At 52.9% G+C, this 16,925-nt stretch overlaps 5 protein-coding genes across 5 annotated transcripts; 3 read left to right on the top strand and 2 right to left on the bottom strand.

Moving 5' to 3' along the window:
- Nucleotides 1-813: 813 nt before the first annotated feature.
- Nucleotides 814-2,145, bottom strand: N7459_001405 (uncharacterized protein; the record flags this gene model as incomplete). The annotated part of the gene is made up of 2 exons (XM_056940590.1): nt 814-1,712; nt 1,791-2,145. 2 exons carry the CDS (start codon nt 2,143-2,145, stop codon nt 814-816), a joined length of 1,254 nt encoding a protein of 417 aa, XP_056804870.1.
- Nucleotides 2,146-3,759: 1,614 nt separating this feature from the next.
- On the top strand, nt 3,760-5,730 carry N7459_001404 (uncharacterized protein; the record flags this gene model as incomplete). The annotated part of the gene is made up of 8 exons (XM_056940589.1): nt 3,760-3,793; nt 3,853-4,060; nt 4,109-4,195; nt 4,257-4,470; nt 4,526-4,731; nt 4,788-5,165; nt 5,217-5,535; nt 5,614-5,730. 8 exons carry the CDS (start codon nt 3,760-3,762, stop codon nt 5,728-5,730), a joined length of 1,563 nt encoding a protein of 520 aa, XP_056804869.1.
- Nucleotides 5,731-6,585: 855 nt separating this feature from the next.
- N7459_001403 (FMN dependent dehydrogenase) lies at nt 6,586-7,788 on the top strand (the record flags this gene model as incomplete). The annotated part of the gene is made up of 1 exon (XM_056940588.1): nt 6,586-7,788. The coding sequence occupies one exon, from the start codon at nt 6,586-6,588 to the stop codon at nt 7,786-7,788; it is 1,203 nt and encodes a 400-aa protein (XP_056804868.1).
- Nucleotides 7,789-9,482: 1,694 nt separating this feature from the next.
- Nucleotides 9,483-14,073, bottom strand: N7459_001402 (uncharacterized protein; the record flags this gene model as incomplete). Its single annotated transcript, XM_056940587.1, has 5 exons — nt 9,483-10,108; nt 10,164-10,814; nt 10,862-13,633; nt 13,696-13,981; nt 14,032-14,073. The coding sequence occupies 5 exons, from the start codon at nt 14,071-14,073 to the stop codon at nt 9,483-9,485; spliced, it is 4,377 nt and encodes a 1,458-aa protein (XP_056804867.1).
- Nucleotides 14,074-14,449: 376 nt separating this feature from the next.
- On the top strand, nt 14,450-16,659 carry N7459_001401 (WD repeat NOL10/ENP2 family protein; the record flags this gene model as incomplete). Its single annotated transcript, XM_056940586.1, has 2 exons — nt 14,450-14,666; nt 14,723-16,659. The coding sequence occupies 2 exons, from the start codon at nt 14,450-14,452 to the stop codon at nt 16,657-16,659; spliced, it is 2,154 nt and encodes a 717-aa protein (XP_056804866.1).
- Between the last annotated feature and the right edge of the window lie 266 nt (nt 16,660-16,925).

The following is a 16,925-nucleotide window of genomic DNA, read 5'->3' as shown; positions in this document are numbered from 1 at the left end:
AAGTAGAGCGAAGCCAAGGTGCTCGGATTGCTGGTATTTGTTCCAAGGTGTCAAGGAAAGAGTTACACTATACTAGGTACCGCCTACATATGGTATCTATCTTCCATCTGCTCCCAGTTGTACGCCTCTCAGGGGTCTTTCGAGAGCAATGCACCAGTACTAAAACCGCATCAAGCGCCATAGTGCGGGCCGACTCAGATAGTCCGACTTCGAGGACAAGAGTTAGTTGCGTGGTGTTTTGTGACGTAGGAGCGAAGCTGGAATCTGCTTCCTTTGACCAACGTAACAGTTGCTGAACCCCAGGGTTCCACTTGCTCGAACACGTTCATAGATCGAAGCTCAGAGAAGATAAACCCATAAGCGGCGAGGGTATTGCCCCCTAACACAGAACCTCCATATAGTGACACCTACAAAATGTTAACACCCCCTTAGACCCATACCCCTTGATTTTAGCCGTCCTGGAACCTGCTCGCCTTTCGGTTAATCAAGGCTTGACCGTATGTGCCTCATCAACGAGAACCACGCCGAAGAAGGGCCAATTGGTGGTCTTTGCAGAAATACAAAGCCAGTGCCCACAAAATACTAAACTTGTAACGGACGGGCTCTAAGCATTGATTCGATCAACAGCTGCACGGTGGTAGACGCATACTCTACGGGCGTATGGTGTAGAAGCGCCACTTGCCAGCCCACATTTGAACGACTACGATCAGCTAAAACCTTCAATGGAGATGAAGCGGGAGTCCTTCTAAAGGCTGAGTAGTTGAAATTTCATCAATCGTTGCATTTAAATATCATCACGTCACACTTGCTAATTCATGAAAGATGGTCATCAGGGCTAATCCGACACACCGTCTTGGGATAAAACATGTCGTCATCATCCGACCAGCACACCGTCTGGTTATTCTGTGCCGGGAAGTCACCGGTGCAAGTGGCGTTGACGTTCAGAGAATTATCTGGACAATAGAAATATCCGATTCCGGTGTCACCCCCGATTGCTCCATGGATATCCCACGTCTTGGCCTGATAGACGCAGTCCTTGAGTTTCTTGTTCGAGCCGAACTTGATCGTGTCCGGATACTCCTCGCTACCAATGTAGATGGCATCTTTCGCGAGGACCGTATAGGTCGGTTTCTCACACATATCTGGTTGATCGAGGCTCCCGCTGTCGACATAGAACGCCGCCCATTCCGGCGTGTTGCCATATTCGCCCTCCAGAGTACCGGCTCCGGAGCCCATCGCAATCCAGACGGCAGCAGTCGGGGAGGCCGCTACTGACGCTGAGGAGATGGATGCCTCGATGGAGGCTTGCACCGAAGAGCTGGAGGAGTAGTATGCAGCGGCCACGGCGGTGTTCGTTGAGATCACCGAGCTTGACCCCACGCAGGTCTTTTGATCGGTGACGTCGAAGTCGACGTATTCCGCTGATGTGCAGTACACCACGACTCCGTCGATCAGGGTGGATGTGATTGGGCCTTTATTGGGAGCCACCGTTTGGGTTGGCGAATAATAGTATACGCAAGGCTGATAGTTTTTCTCGCCGGATGTGCTGGAGGCCGGCGCATAGAGAGCATCGTTGTTTGGGAGCTGACATCCGCCTAAATCCTCCACTGACTCGTACATATAGTACCCGATGACTGTTGTGCTTGGTTGAGCCGTCGACGTCGAGCTGCGTCGAGTCGTAGGGGCTGGAGTTCGGGAAACTCCAGTTGTACCTGTTCCGAGATCGCGGTATTAGAGTCGGCTTGGACCAGAATGGGGGCGAGAGAGAAGCAAAGAATGCGAGAACTTACGAGCACGCGTTCTAGAGACTAATGGGGTTCGCGAAGACGAAGGAGAAGCCCGCAGACGCGATCTGGTCACAGTCCGAGAGCTAGATTTGTTGGCAGGAGAGGAATGGGGCGCCGCAGACCCCGAGGCGATGGACGATACCGTGGGAGAAGTCCGCAAACGAGATTTGGTCAGAGTGCGAGAGGTGGATGTGTTGGAGACAGGAGGCGTGACGGAGGTGGCGGACGAAATGGTCGCCGACGACCAGGTGGGCGTATGAACCTCCGTTATCCTTCCACTTTCACGCCGCCTGGGGCTCAGTGCCAAAGCTCCCTGGAGGAGGTGAAGGAGCCAGACGGAATTTTTTAACAAGACCATCTTAGCGAAGCGAAGGATTGCTGAGCTGAGTGGGAGAGCCGCGAGCCGAGAATCTCAATATCTTTATATCGGAGTCCTTATCGTTGGCCAATGTACGAAGCGCCTAACGCGCTGCGTACATAGCAGGATGGATCACTGTATCTCCCGTATGGGGCCTCACGAGGGGCAGGTTACATGTCTTCGTTTTGAACTAGGGCGATGCATAGTCTTTCCCTTTCTGTCGCGAGTGGGCCAGCGTGAAATCCTGCCAGATCTCACCGGCGAGGCTCGCAAGGCTCGCAAGGCTTGGTTTTGTTTAATTCGAGTCAAGACTTCAACCTTCAACGACCACGCAACTGTCTGACATCATAGCGCTGGTGGCTTGTCCTTTTCTCCCTGCGTCTTCCTCGCCCTCCTCTCGCTTCGAGGTCCTCCTACGCTAATTGATCTCACTAGCATAAAAGCAAGAATTGGGGGCTAAAGTTGGGTCGTCGCAATCTCCAGCCGAACTTTCGCCGCTATCGCTATCGATGGCATGCTTCATCTGAAAGCGCGACCTATCATGCATTGTCAATCCCCGATGTAAACCTCTTTGCAGCTGACGTGAGAGACAAGTCGCATGAGAGTTAAGGCTCACGACAAGCTCTTCTCAGAGTTACATTGAAACCACAATCATGCTAAACGTGCATGGAGAGGCGCGCTAAAAACAGGGGGCGGTTTGCATCTTCCAGGCCCACGGAGCCGGTGGAGCCCTAAAAACGTATATGAGGAGTCGGATCGAGTGCCACAGAGCACGAACACCATCAAGCGCAGAGCCGGTTGCCGACGGAGAGACAAAGTCCCAGGGCCTGATCGCCGTGGCATCGCATTCCGGATTCTATGGGAAATTCGCGGGTTCAGACAAATGCACCAATCAGAGTCTGCTGATTCGCACCTGGCTGGTTCCTGGCCCCAGTCTAAGCTTGGCTCTCTCTAGCGTTACCGAAAAAGGCAGGGGGATCACGTCTATCGGTCTCTAAATAATCCCTGTATGGACTACTGTAGGTCCGAAAGATTCACCCCACTGGATCCGGTGGCCTAATGTGGTGATGCTGGCCTGAAGGTCGGACCTCGAAACTACTCCGTCGTCAGCTATCCTATCTCCACGCCCCGTTGACTGCACATGGGTTATGCTGACTGCATCGGTGTTCCTGCAGGTAGACATGGGTTTCATGTGCTTCGCAACATGCTTACGCAGAGAACTATCACACATCCATGGATGTCTGGGTGGGCCGATATGGTTGCCGCGCTGTATCCCTCCCATCAAGCTTACGATGTCGTGATTAATGAATCTCCACTGTTGCTACCCAGCGCAAGATAAGAACCAGAGTACGTAAGTAGACTACATCTACACCAGTGGAGAACTAGATGCATATCTTGGATTTGGCCCCGAGTGTATACGTTACGTATTGGGGTATCTTCTTCCGGAGCTCCGCTGCGGAGGTGCTGGGGTTACTATCTGCTATCTATGGTCGTGTCTGCGACCATTGCTATTTAGCATGTAGTGCTTACCTCGTGGAAGCTGAAGGTAAAACGAGGCATCTCCCACCTGGAAGCATTGTGTGTGACACTGCGCCATTCCACTTGTTCGACGCAATGCATTCAAGATTATTTCTGCTAGTATCGCTTGGTACGCCCCTTTTCATGGTCTCTGTTCTTCGTTGGATATGCTTTTTCTCATTCTTCTAGCTCTCGCCGCAAGTACAAGCCCCACGAGCTCTGCGACGAGCATTCAGGGCACTCACACCATTTCCCGAAGCTCGACTCACACCTATAGCACGTCTTCTGTGTCGGCAACTCCTACCGCTTCCAAGAACTACACCTTTTTGTGCGAAGCGAACAGTCGAAACGTTTCCACATGGGCAGAATATGATATGGACGACTGGTTGCGTCAGCTGTGAGAACATCCCTCCTCTACTCGCTGAATCCAACTAATGAGATCTAGTTCCAACAATATGACGAACGATGGACAGACCTTCCTACACTATATTCGCGGCGACACGCCCGGAGTTAGCGATTTCGAATGTAACATGTAAGACCAGTTGAAGCTCCGCAAGTGGGCGATATCTAACAATCGACGCCTCGTCCGGTAGGGGCCAACCTTGCAATCTGGTATCCGATTCGGGGGGCTGCACTGCCGTTATCGACGAAAAAACCCCCAAGAATTGGTTTGTGATCTACGCCATCCAGAATTTCCATACCTGGATTGGCGACATTATCGATGCCATCCAGGAGGCTCAGATCAATTTCGGCGGGATGACCGACTACTTGACGAACTACTTCGTCGCGCACAACTTTACAATGGCGGTATGGCGCTTCCGACTTCCCCCCTACGGGGTTCGTTGCATGCTGACGGTCGAAGGCTTCGACGTGGCGGAATTCCGCCCTTTCAGGATCCATGACTGTTCTCTCCACCATCATGACTCTCGCCACGACCTTTCTCGCGGGCCCCCTGGGCGCAGCGATCAACGGCTACCGGCTCTTGGGATCCCTGGCCACTCTAGTTGGTGCTGGCGCTACCTTGGACACGGCGCACCTGGGAGCTCTTCTTTCAGCAACCGTCGGAGTGTTCGTAATCCGATCCCTCTTGCCTCCATTCCATGCTAATCCCGCATCGATTTCAGGATTCAGAACGAGCTTCTGGTCGTGGCCAACACGGAGCAGTACGTGATTGCCACTACAAATGCCGTGATACAAGGAGTGACCCAACTGGGGAACAACACGATCCTCAGTCCGGCATATAATCCACCCATAGTATCGGAGAAATACTATAAGAACACGACCGGTATCCTGGGCTTCCTCGAGAACGGAGCGTTTGCGCAAGAACCGAGCTCGGGGACGAAGTTTTCAATCACCAATTCGACAATCAAGTCGCTCTACTCGGTCGTGGTCTCGAATATGTGGAATCAGCAGGGTGTCTACATCGTCAACTGCTCCGACCTGTACGATGACCGCGGGCTTAGCTATGCCGATATGAAGATTGACAAGAATGATATCTCGAGGTGAGTCCTTGCCGTCGACGTCTCTTTCCCGAGTGAGCTAACGTGGAAAAGGACGACGTTCAACGGGAGCACCTACTTTGTGATGATGATGACCGAAGGCAAGAACCCTAGCGATGCATACGACCCTGTTCCCGGGGTCGCTGAGCTGTCCGTCTTGGGCCTTACCCTGGAGGAGATGATCACCGCCTCTGGTTATTCGCAGCTCAATGGGGGTTTCAACTATACTTATACGGAGAAAGATACGCTCAATGCCTTCAACGGTGAGGGAGGCCCCCCAGGTGGGATCTACGCGAGTATTCCCATCTGTCAGCTCGCAGATCTAGTCGTCGTGGGAGAGAATTCATGGAAATACACCTGTGACAGTGACGAGGTAGGCTATATTGCTCCCCCGGGGCCCGTTGAGGCCTGCTTGCTCGGAATGACGAACTAACGCGCTTTTCCACTGCAGTGTGTCTTTAAGCGGGTCGTCAATGCTGCCTGTCCGGGGCAAACCGCCGTTGCCAGCAACGGGACGACTGAATCGTGGCCGATCAAACTGTACTCTGACACCTGGAGTCCAGAATAAATGAATAAATGAGTAAATGAATGAATAAATAAATGAATAAGCAAATCAATCGATGAACATTTTGCATGAATGTGCTTGGCGAAATTGCAATTTTGGACCGCTTTATTAAACGCAATGTAGACATGGGCCGCGTGATAGACTCGACAGATTGCTGTCTCGCGTTCTTCATCGCCTTGGTCGTTAGGAACGTGGGAATTATCTGAGATGCGGGAGAAACGATGCCAGACGTGCTGTTCTATTTTTTCCTTCTAGCGCAGCCAGACTTTCGGCCATGTCGCCGCCTGGAGCATGCCATTCAGCTCGTGCCTTGCAGGGCAGCCAGACAACCCGGTTCGGCGAGAGGCCGATCTCTCTGGGGACAGTCCTAGTGTTACAGGATATCAGTTACGTATTCGGCCCCTTCTCCAAGGCTGCATCCAACGGGCAGTGGACATCCGAGTGGATATTGGCGATGGTTGCCCAATCACGCCGATGGGGTCGTCAGCTCACTCGCTTTCGGGCGAGTCGAGGTGCGGTCATCTCATCTTGAGTGCGATGATGTATCGAGTTGACATTTGTTGGTTACCCCTGCTGCCGTGTTGGACATGTATAACGCCATGGTATTTAGTCCATTAATTGGTAGGTTGCATTTCATCATATATGACATCATGATAATGCTATCGGTCATACGCTCGTCGATATCTCGGATGACGCTGCCCTCTGGTCTTCCGCCGGGAATCAGGGAAGTCAGAGCCTGAGAAGTTACCTATATCCATGTATGTCAGAGTCGAGACTTGACGTATTCTCATTCTACCATTACATACCTGGAGGGTCCTCATCGGCAATCCCCGTTTCTTCTTGACCCATCCGACCACAATGGCGACGTTGAATCCTCATACCTATGAGAATGAGGTGTATGCAAATGGGCTGAATAATATAAAACCTCCCATCAGCTTCAATCCACTTGAATGGGAGGCTCAGGCCAAGCAAATCTTACCTGCCGACAGCTTTGGTTATGCCTGGGGCTCTGCGGGCCTTCGCGAGACCGACGACAACAATCGAGCGGCCTTTCGCAAGTGGGCCATTGTTCCATCTCGACTAGTCAAATCAGGCTTTCCAAGCCTCAAGACCACTGTATTTGGGGAGGAGTACGACTACCCCATCGCCATTGCGCCGGTGGGAGTGCAGCGAATCTTCCACCGGGATGCCGAAACCGCCGCAACCACGGCCGCTCGCAAGGAGAATATCACGTACATCCTCAGCTCGGCCTCATCCACCAGCATTGAGAGTGTTGCCACTGCAAATGACAACGGCTCACGTTGGTTTCAACTCTACTGGCCGTCCAACGAGCACCATGAAATCACCGCGAGTCTGTTGCAACGGGCCAAGGCCGCAGGATACAAGGTCCTCGTGGTCACCCTTGATACCTATATTCTGGGATGGCGACCGTCAGACCTGTGTAACGCGTTCAACCCGTTCTTGCGGCCCGATAATATCGGCGTCGAGCTGGGATTCTCCGATCCCATCTTTCGCCGCCAGTTCCGAGAGCGTCATCACAAGGACGTGGAAGAGGATTTGGGGACCGCGGCAGCCGAGTGGGCACGAACTATTTTCCCGGGTACCAGCCATTCCTGGGAGGACCTGCAGCACCTGCGGCAGCACTGGGACGGCCCCATCGTCTTGAAGGGTATTCAGACTGCCCAGGACGCGCAGCGGGCGGTTGCAGCCGGAATGCAGGGCATCGTGGTCTCCAACCATGGAGGGCGTCAACATGACGGGGGAATCGGATCGCTCGATGTCCTTCCAGAGATTGCGGAGGCTGTCCAAGACAAACTGGAAATCATCTTCGACTCTGGGGTTCGGAGTGGCGCCGATATCGCGAAGGCACTGGCTCTGGGTGCTAAGATGGTCTTAATCGGTCGTCCGTATGTCTATGGCCTAGCCATTGGCGGCGAAGCGGGCGTGTCGCATGTCCTCCGTAGTCTGCTTGGTGACCTGGAGCTGACTCTGCATCTTGCTGGCATTCGCTCGGTCTCGCCCGAGCATTTGAATGCGACGGTGCTGCGTCGGATAACTTGATGAGTGTGTGCCATCCAACGAGTTCTCAATTATCGATGTCTGGGTGATATGGCTCGTTGCGATGGGGTGCAGATGAGGTCGAGGAGAGGTGGAGGTTTGGGCGGAGCCGCAGTTGACAGCGGACGATCTATACAGCCATAAACACAGTAGTCATGGACAACAACAACTACATTTATATCAAAGTCGAAACTCCCAAGAGAGTGTATCACAGTAGAGTGAATACTAGCAACATGGAATGAAAATGACCAACAGTCCGCATCGGGCTATCAGGACAACCCGCAAGGCCGCTCAGTCCATCAGATCAATCCAGAGCCAATTCAATTGGCACACTTCACACTGCAATCCTCCAGGAATCTTGTTAAGATTGGAGTGCTGGAGATGGTAGAATGGTGAGTTGTAATTGGTGATGCTGCCATCCCGCTTCCCAGCCACCGCGATCGCGAAAAAAAAAGCACATGGCTGGGAGGGCGATCACCTTTTTTTTTCCCTCTTTAAAACCCCCCGTTGACATTCCAATCGATGTCATTTTCCTATCCTCTTGCATCCTAATCGAGGCTCAATCTACTCCCTATACTTGCTTCGTTCCACAAGAGGAAAACGAGCCGATCCGAAGAGCGCTGATTTGCATACGGCGAGAGTATACAACAACGCCAGCGCATCGCTGACTTCCTCACTTGGAGCACTCAATCTTCTTCACTGCACGCCCTCGCCTTCACGACTAGCCTTTACACCCGACCTCTTCCTCTCTCTCATTGCATCCTGTCATTCCATTCTCCCCTTGACAGCATCCACATCCACATCTCCACGACACGACCCGTTCGGGTCTCCACTCGCTACCATGGTCCAGCGCAACATCACCATCGCGATCATCATCATCGTGCTCTTCCTTATCCTGGCAATCGTCGGATTCGCCATCTACGCTGTCCAGAACCATGTCTCGTTCTTCTCACGAAAGCGGGAAGCCGATGAAGAGAGCGCGGAAGGCGGATGACCAGGGCGACTGCGGCGATCGCCCGACGCCCGGAGGGCGCACTCGAATCGCCTTCGGCGACGACACGAAATTTCCCTAACAACCAACCGAAACTCCAAAAAAGAGACATGATACCCCTTCTTGCCATGTTGACCCACGCACGACGAGCCACGATATGATTCTTCGATTTGATGGCGCTGCGACTTTTGTATACAACCCCGAGCAGTAACTGCGTACTGCGATATATGCTTCCTGTCCGATTTCCCGGCGTTGATGGGTGCTATCCTTTGTTCTTGCGCTTTTCCATCCTGAGTAGTTTTTTTTTTCTTGCATGTACTTTGACGATGACTTTCTGATGGACATGGTCTTCCTGTGGAACTATACGATACATGACGCTTGAGACGATCGATGCAATCAATTCCCCGGTTAAACGGGCTTGTGCAATATGGACGTGGCATCCAGCCAAATAGAGACTCGATTCGATCGAGGCTATGTACACGAGCAAGACGGCCTTGCTTGTTGATAAGCGGGGGGTGAAAGCTGCCGAATGAGAGATGCTATTCGCTGCTGCAAAAAATCAAACTCATGCCGCCAATGGTATCACCACCTGTCCCGTAGAAGAAAACACGCAATGCATCACGAAAAACATCGTACATCTAAGCCGAAACAAAACGAAACCAGGACGCCGCCGCCGAAAAGAGATGTGGGGTCAATAAACATTCCCCTAGAAAACATAGCTCAGAAGCTCCTGCGCTCGCAGAGCCGTTGCAATATGCCCGGGCAATGTGTTGCCCTGTACGCTGCGCATGCCTCTTGCACGGGCCAGCGAAGCCAAGTCGCGATACATCCCCAGGATATCCTTTAGAATGCCCTCGTGTGATTGGGACGGGCGCTGCGAGTAGACAAGATTAACCGTCATCGAGAAAACACCGTCGCCATCAGTGGTGCCCTTGCGACGAAGAAGATACCCGCTGACCAGAGCAGGGCGGAAGTCAGTAATGTGGGGGGAAATGTTGAGTCGGTGGGACAGGACAATCGCCCAGGACTCGTCACAGACGTCGGCGAGAACAACGTCAGAATCCGGTTCCAGCGACGGCTCCGTGGGGGTTAAAGCATTGTATGCGGCACTGGGAGTCGCCGCATTGCCCGACTGTTCCGGTGAAGCGATGTTGACACTTGGGTTGGGAGTGGAAACGGGAGTGGATGAGAACGGGGCGTTGAGGACGCTGGTGGTCATGGGAGTAACTGAAGGCTCCAGTGTGAGCTCAGGCACAGTGCTGACGGTGAGAATAGTCAATTCCATGGCCCCGGCCCGACACTTGTTTTGTTGTTCGGCAAAATTGGTCCAGGCTATCAAAGTTAGCAACCTCGGACTTGTGATTTGGCAGCAGGCGCGGAATCTCACCTTCGACCTCGTCCGCATCCACGGCCTCAGTATGCACCAAGACTACTCTCCATCGAGCCTGGAGCTTATCCATAATATGTTTGGTGGTGCTCCATATCTCACCGCGTACCTCGGAGACCATCCTGGTCGAGCCTCCGTTACGATAGCGTAAGCAATAGGACATGCTAGTCTGAATGCTCCCAGTTCCGTCAGACCAGGCCACCGACAGCCAGCGCTGATCTAAACTTTTGGAGCATGCAATATGAAGACTTCGCCCGTCTTGCAGCGGTGATCCCTGATCAGCAGCAAGTCGAAAGTGGATGGTCTTCGGCAGAGACTCGACCAGGAGCACAGCAGCGGCAGATAGCAGGGGGCTGGAATCGGCGTCCCTCGGGCAACATCGGTTGTACACCTCCAATGCTAGATTCAGATAATCTGTCTGGGCGGGTATGACCATGGAGTCCTCCGAGATGATGAAATTCATGGGGACGATTTGCAGTACAACGTCGTCAATCTGTCGGGCTTGTCGACGGTTGGTATCCGCTACCAGTTGTTGAAAAAGTTGCCAAAAGGCCACGCAGATATCAGCAAGGGCTGCTGCATGAGGGAAAGGATTGATGATGTAAACAACACGGTTGTCCAAGCTGGACGGAGATTGTGACAGGTAAAATCCTAGAACGGATGAGTAAAGACTGATATTTTGACGGGGTTAAACATACCTAGCTCCTTGCAAAGTTTTCTCAAAGAGTGCATCATGGAGGCATAATCTGAGGAATCCGAAGCCCACTCCCTCAATCCTTGCTGATAGGCCGGCGAACTTTCACCGCGACTGTGCGTTCCAAAGTTGCAGCTCTGGTACAAAAGGCCAAAGCGACTCAAGAATCCTTCCGCTGCCTCGGCTGCTGCCGGGGGGTAGATGCAATAAGCCGATATATCCTTCGATCCATGTGCAGGTCCAAGGCCAAACGTTTCCCAGAAAGACACAGCAGGTGGAAGCCCCTCTAGATACTCCTTGCCACGACGAATTCGTAGATGAGGGGCTGCTAATCTGTGAATGGCGCCTTTTCCCGAGTTTTGGGGCTGCTGTTGCTGTGAGCTAGCAAGATTAACGTCCTCGTGCAAGGAGGCATATGCTTTGAGGTCCAGCTTGGCAACTTCGCCAAGGAATTTCGTGTTCTCGAGATCGGTTCGCAAGGGCATAATCTCATTTTCAAGGCCGAAAAGTCCAATGCGCCCGCCCAGTTGATGGTCCAAAGAAGACTGCGTGATTTGGTCCACCAGTATCTGTGCAATTGGGACTTGGTCTTCTGGACGCAGCAAGACGGGAAGTTGCTGGATCTGGAGTGCAGAGAAGTAACCAGTGAAAGTCCAGTCAGAGAAATTAGCAAGAAAATTGCCCAAGAACGTGCAATTCTCGACTTTGAGTCCAAGATTCCCATCAGGCACTGCCGATGATTTAGCTGGCGACGCAGTAGATTGAATGTCGGAGTCTGACGGAACGCGTTTCCGTTTTAACGTTGGAAGAGCAACGGCAATCGAGGGATCTTCAGAAGAAACTTCATCGCTTTCGTCACTACTGTCGGTAGTTGAAGCCGAAAATGACCGCGTGTCCCTTTCTAAACCTGGAGACGACGCATTCTGTCCCAAAGATCTTGCGTGAATGGCGCCGTTTCTACTGCGACCGCGATGAGGTAAACCGACAGTAGGAATGGAGTCTGGAGTCGATTCCAAGGCATCCGGTGCACTTCCAGAAGCAAAGAAAAATTTCCCCGCAGATCCATACTTCTGGTTCCAGTCTCCCAGTCTCTTTTCGAACGCGACGGGATGATAGTGGCCTTGCTTAATAGGGTCTTCTTTGGAATCCTGACGGTCATCTGTTTCTAATGTCGGGAAAAGTATCCTCTTGATCTTCACAGGGCTCAATGGTGGACTGATGGGCCGACTGGCTGGTTCTGGAGGGGCTTGCGGAGACCCCTCGGAGCCCATAGGTGCATCAGCCAACACCAGATTTTGCTGCTCGATCTGAGGTTCATGAACTTCTGGTCGATCGATTGCGGCAATCATCGAGGGTTCCAAATGGCTATCGATTTGTAGTGCTTGGTCTTGTGTCGTCAGCCCGTCAGCGTTCGTTATTTCCAAGGCAGGCTGCGGAGTGTCATCAAGGATATCCATAGAAGCATCAATATTCTCATGCTCCAGACCCGGGTCATCGAAAAAGCTGAAATCGGCATCTGTGATCCCTTTGGACCCGAAGTCTCTGTCGTTCATCTCCCCAAATAGATCATCGTCATCACTTGCATCATATCGACCAGTCCCAACAGCCTGGTTGGAGGAAGGGCCCGCATTGATGAGATTCGTTGTATCGGGCGCCGCAGCTGGAGATACAAAGTCATGCTCATCCGCATAAGCATCGGATGTATTTACATTGCTCATTCCGATCGCCGCAGCGCCGTCTGGTGGAGTTGGGTATACCAAGTTGGTGGTTTGCAGGTCTGGATACTGCGCCATTCGTGAGAGGCTTTCGAAATTCTCCATGCTGTCAGCTCTGGGAGACGTCATTTCATGGTCTTTGTGCTGAATTTCCTCCAGACGCGGAACATTTTCGATCGGAGGGTTAAGTTTGAGCGAATCCGCATTTGAGAGCCACTTTTCTGCAAACTCAAGTGGGTCTTCGAGAGGGCTCTGAGGCCAAGAGGATCGGATCGATGGATCTGTCCTTTTGAAACAAAACCTTGCAGGCCATAGCATGCGCTTCAAAGAAAAGGCTGACTGTGACTCGTCGCCTTGGCGTCGTGCATCTCCTGCCAGCCTTGCAAAGAAAGGTTCCCAAACTTCTATCTCCACCCAGGGCTCCTCATCGATCGATTCAATGTGTAGGCCAAAATTCATCAGCCACTGGGCCACATCCAGCTTCCATTGTCTTCTCTTCATGGTCGTATATCCAGGGGTTGCATTACCCGGTGATGATGCTGCAGGCGACTCAATATTGGCCGTTACAAGGCGGGCAACCGTTCCGTTAGGGCATAGCCAAATATCAGTACCTGATTGCACCCGAAACATATTCGCCATGTCATCTGATTGCTTGCACAGCTGTATTATGCCGGACTGGGAAATTGTCTGGAGAGAGATTGTCAAGATCCCAGGGGTGATCAGTTGGACATTTACTGTGGTTAGGCATGGCCTGGAAAATGGAGATCCATTGTCAATTCGGGGGCTCTCATATCCAACATTTTCCACAGCAGTGAAGAGAGTACGAGATCCGAGCGGCAATGCTCCATGGTTTCGGACAAGGTGTAGGCTAATCGCACCCGTGACAGCCGAGATAAAAGAGGCGTAGATAGCGGCCGAGCTGCTGTAACCATCAGGCCGTCGCGATGAAGATTGGCTTTGCTGTGGCCTCTGTGTAGCAGCTGATTGAGCACCATTATTCTGGGAGTCTGACGACAGCCCCTTGATCAAATCTTGGCATGAGATGCTACCCGATGCGGAGACTGTATGTTCGAGATTAGCAAAGGCATACAAGGTGTCAGAGTTGACTGGAATCAAGGCAGACCTTTTAGCGTGGTTGAATCAACCGTGATCTTCCTCGATTCATCATCTCCTTCCTTGACGTACAAGGGGCGCAACCGTTCAAAGGTCGGAGTGGAGGAGAAAACCCAGAGCCCGAGGCGCCTCGGGCACGACGCTAAACAGTTTAGATTTCGGAGTCGAGCTTCCAGATCCTTGAGGCGACCAAGATGTTTTAGAATGGTATATCCATTGGCGGGACCATCCAGCGAGTTATTGGCAATGCCAACCTCCTCTGTGTAGATTCTCCAGTAGATTGTGGAGAAGCCATCCTAGAATTATCGGTCAGCGCATGTTTAGAACACCGTGTCGACACACTTACAATCAGATGTATGTTCGTGCCAGCGCTTCCGGGAAAGTCCATGGTTCAACGATCACGGACAGCCCCGGCAGCATTCGCAAATAAAGAAAGGGTGGTCGAGGGTCAGTCCGAGATTCATCTCCATGCGGGCAGTATCCGTCCACTCCCGTTGCGGAGAAGCACGCGCGCACACAGCCTAGGTTAGCAAGTGCGAACCCATCAATCGGGGCAAATCATCGTCAATCCGCACGGCGACGCGATCATTTAGATGCAAAACACAACATGCATCGCAATTCCGGGGGAAGTTGGACCGGAGACGCTCGGGCCAATCACCGGGATCCGCCCGGTGTGTCACGTGGCCGCTATCGGTCGTTTTATCTTTTTTTTATCTTTGGATTTTTTTGGCCGCGCAGTCTTCTACCGGTTACTTGTGCCCGCCATGAAGTTGTCCAACCAGTCTGAGGTGCCAGTGTACACCATATCAGGATCCAATACAGCGCGCCCACTACCTGAATGGCTCGCTAGACGGCGAAAGCGCAGCTTAAAAGATGACCCGGAATATGCGAATCGCGTGGAGCTGCTACAAGACTTCGAGTTCGAAGAAGCCAGCCAGTGCGTGCGGGTCAGTGAGGATGGCGACTGGGTGATGAGTACAGGTATGCAAGGCCTTCAACCATAGATTTCACATCGCGACTAACGTGGCGGCTGCTAGGAACTTACAAACCACAAATCCATACCCATTACCTTCCACAGTTGTCGCTATCCTGGGCGCGCCATACAGTAGCTCTGAACACAACTTTCCTCCTCCTCTCCTCCGATTACTCCAAGTCTCTTCACCTTCAGTCCGACCGCTCTCTCGAGTTCCACACACCGCAAGGATGCCACTACACCACCCGCCTCCCCCGTTATGGACGCGATCTAGTATATGACCGCCAGTCAACTGAGGCACTGATTCCCGCAGTTGGAGTCAACCAGGACGGTTTGGGTGAGGTTTTCCGCCTGAATTTGGAACTTGGACGATACATGCGCAGCTTCGAGGTTGATGTTGGCGGTGACGACTTCACATCCGCTGGAGGCGGTACCCTGCAAGGCGGGATCCACACAGGTTCTGTGAACACTGGTGCCATTGCCGAGGAAAGTCACAATCTCCTGGCTTTCGGAACGTCTATTGGAACGGTAGAGCTATGGGACCCTAGAGCCAAGGGCCGCGCAGGAGTGCTACTACCACCTACCCAGCTTGGACTGAATGATGCGCGATCCGAGATTACTGCTTTGGAGTTCCAGCGCTCGGGGCTGACCCTGGGAACTGGCTCCTCAAACGGGCTAATTCACCTCTACGATCTGCGGTCTCCCGTTCCTCTCCTTAAGAAGGATCAAGGATATGGTTTTCCCATCCACACTCTCAAATTCCTGCAGCCTTCAACAGCCACCCGAGAGGCGACAATGGACCCCAAAATCATGTCGGCCGACAAGCGCATTATCAAGATCTGGGACCCTCGCGACGGCACACCTTGGACGTCAGTCGAGCCGGCGGTGGATATCAACTCGGTCGCTTGGTGCAAAGACAGTGGAATGCTACTCACAGCCAACGAAGGGCGGCAACAACACTCGTTCTTCATCCCACAGCTCGGCCCCGCGCCCAAATGGTGCTCGTTCCTGGATAACCTGGTGGAGGAGATGGCAGAGGATCCCAACGACCCAAGCGCCTTCACCAGCGCCCAGGCTGGTTCGGTTTACGATAATTATAAGTTCTTGACTGTTCCTCAGCTTCGTACCCTGAACTTGGAGCACCTGATCGGCCGTACCAACCTCCTGCGCCCTTACATGCATGGTTACTTCGTCGCCCAACGTCTTTATGAAGAGGCAAGATTGATCACTAACCCATACATCTGGGAGGAAGAGCGTGCCAAGAGGGTGAAGGAGAAGATTGACAAGGAGCGCGAGAGCCGCATCCGCGGCAAGAAGAAGGCAGCCGTCAAGGTGAACAAGAAACTGGCCGAGAGACTACTGGTCGCAGAAGAGAAGAACGAGCGCCGGAGAGCTCAGCGTGTGCTGGAACGTGGTGGCGACGCAGAGATGGTCGATGCCCCTGCCACGGACGAAAAGAAGAAGGGTGTTTTGGGCGACAGCCGTTTTGCCAAGCTGTTCGAGGACGAGGATTTCGCTGTGGACGAGACGTCCCATGAATTCAAGCTCATCAACCCCAGCACTGTCCCTGACGCAGGTCCGCGCAAGGAACGGGGCCTGACAGCAGTGGAAGAAGAAGCCGTTGACGAGCTACCCGGATCGAGCGACGAGGAGTCCGGCTCTGATGATGAGCCCAAGCGACCCGTGCGCGAGAAGTCTTCCAACAAAATCTCATCGTCTGACTACAAGCGAACCAAACGACCCCCGCCTCGCATGCAGGTATCCTCGTCGATGCGGACCAACTCCTCCCGAGACCGTTCATTCGGATCGCGCGCCCAGAACATGAAGACAAAGCACAAGCCCGCGCGCCAGGCCGCCGTGGTCGGCGAACGCGAAGTCAGCTTCATGCCGGCGTCGAAGTCGAAGTCGAAGCGCAAGGAGCCCGAGGTAGTCTACGACAAGTCCGATTTCCGCGCCAAGGAGCGCCGCAGCGCGTCTGGAAATACCTTCCGGAAGATGTGATCTTGTGCTTCATTGCCGACTTGCTTGTACCATGTTGTACAGTCGATACTACAGCAGATTGCCGAGCCGGACCTATCTTGGTTCTAGTCTATCACGACCGCGGAGCTGAGCTGGTTCCTCAGACATGTCGCATGCCGCATGGTCCATGGCATGCGTCGTCCTCGGGTCACGTTATCCATTCGGATTACGCCCTGAGCTCTCCCATTACGTGGTTCTCAGATGACACTCAATGACATGCGAAGAGAGCTTGGCTCGGGACCACCTCG

Source organism: Penicillium hispanicum (assembly GCF_028827665.1).
Source record: "Penicillium hispanicum strain IBT 35686 chromosome Unknown utg000001l_segment0_segment0, whole genome shotgun sequence".
NCBI classification, from domain to species: domain Eukaryota; kingdom Fungi; phylum Ascomycota; class Eurotiomycetes; order Eurotiales; family Aspergillaceae; genus Penicillium; species Penicillium hispanicum.
The sequence above is the reverse complement of the archived record's forward strand: the minus strand, read 5'-3'. Positions and strand labels throughout refer to the sequence as shown.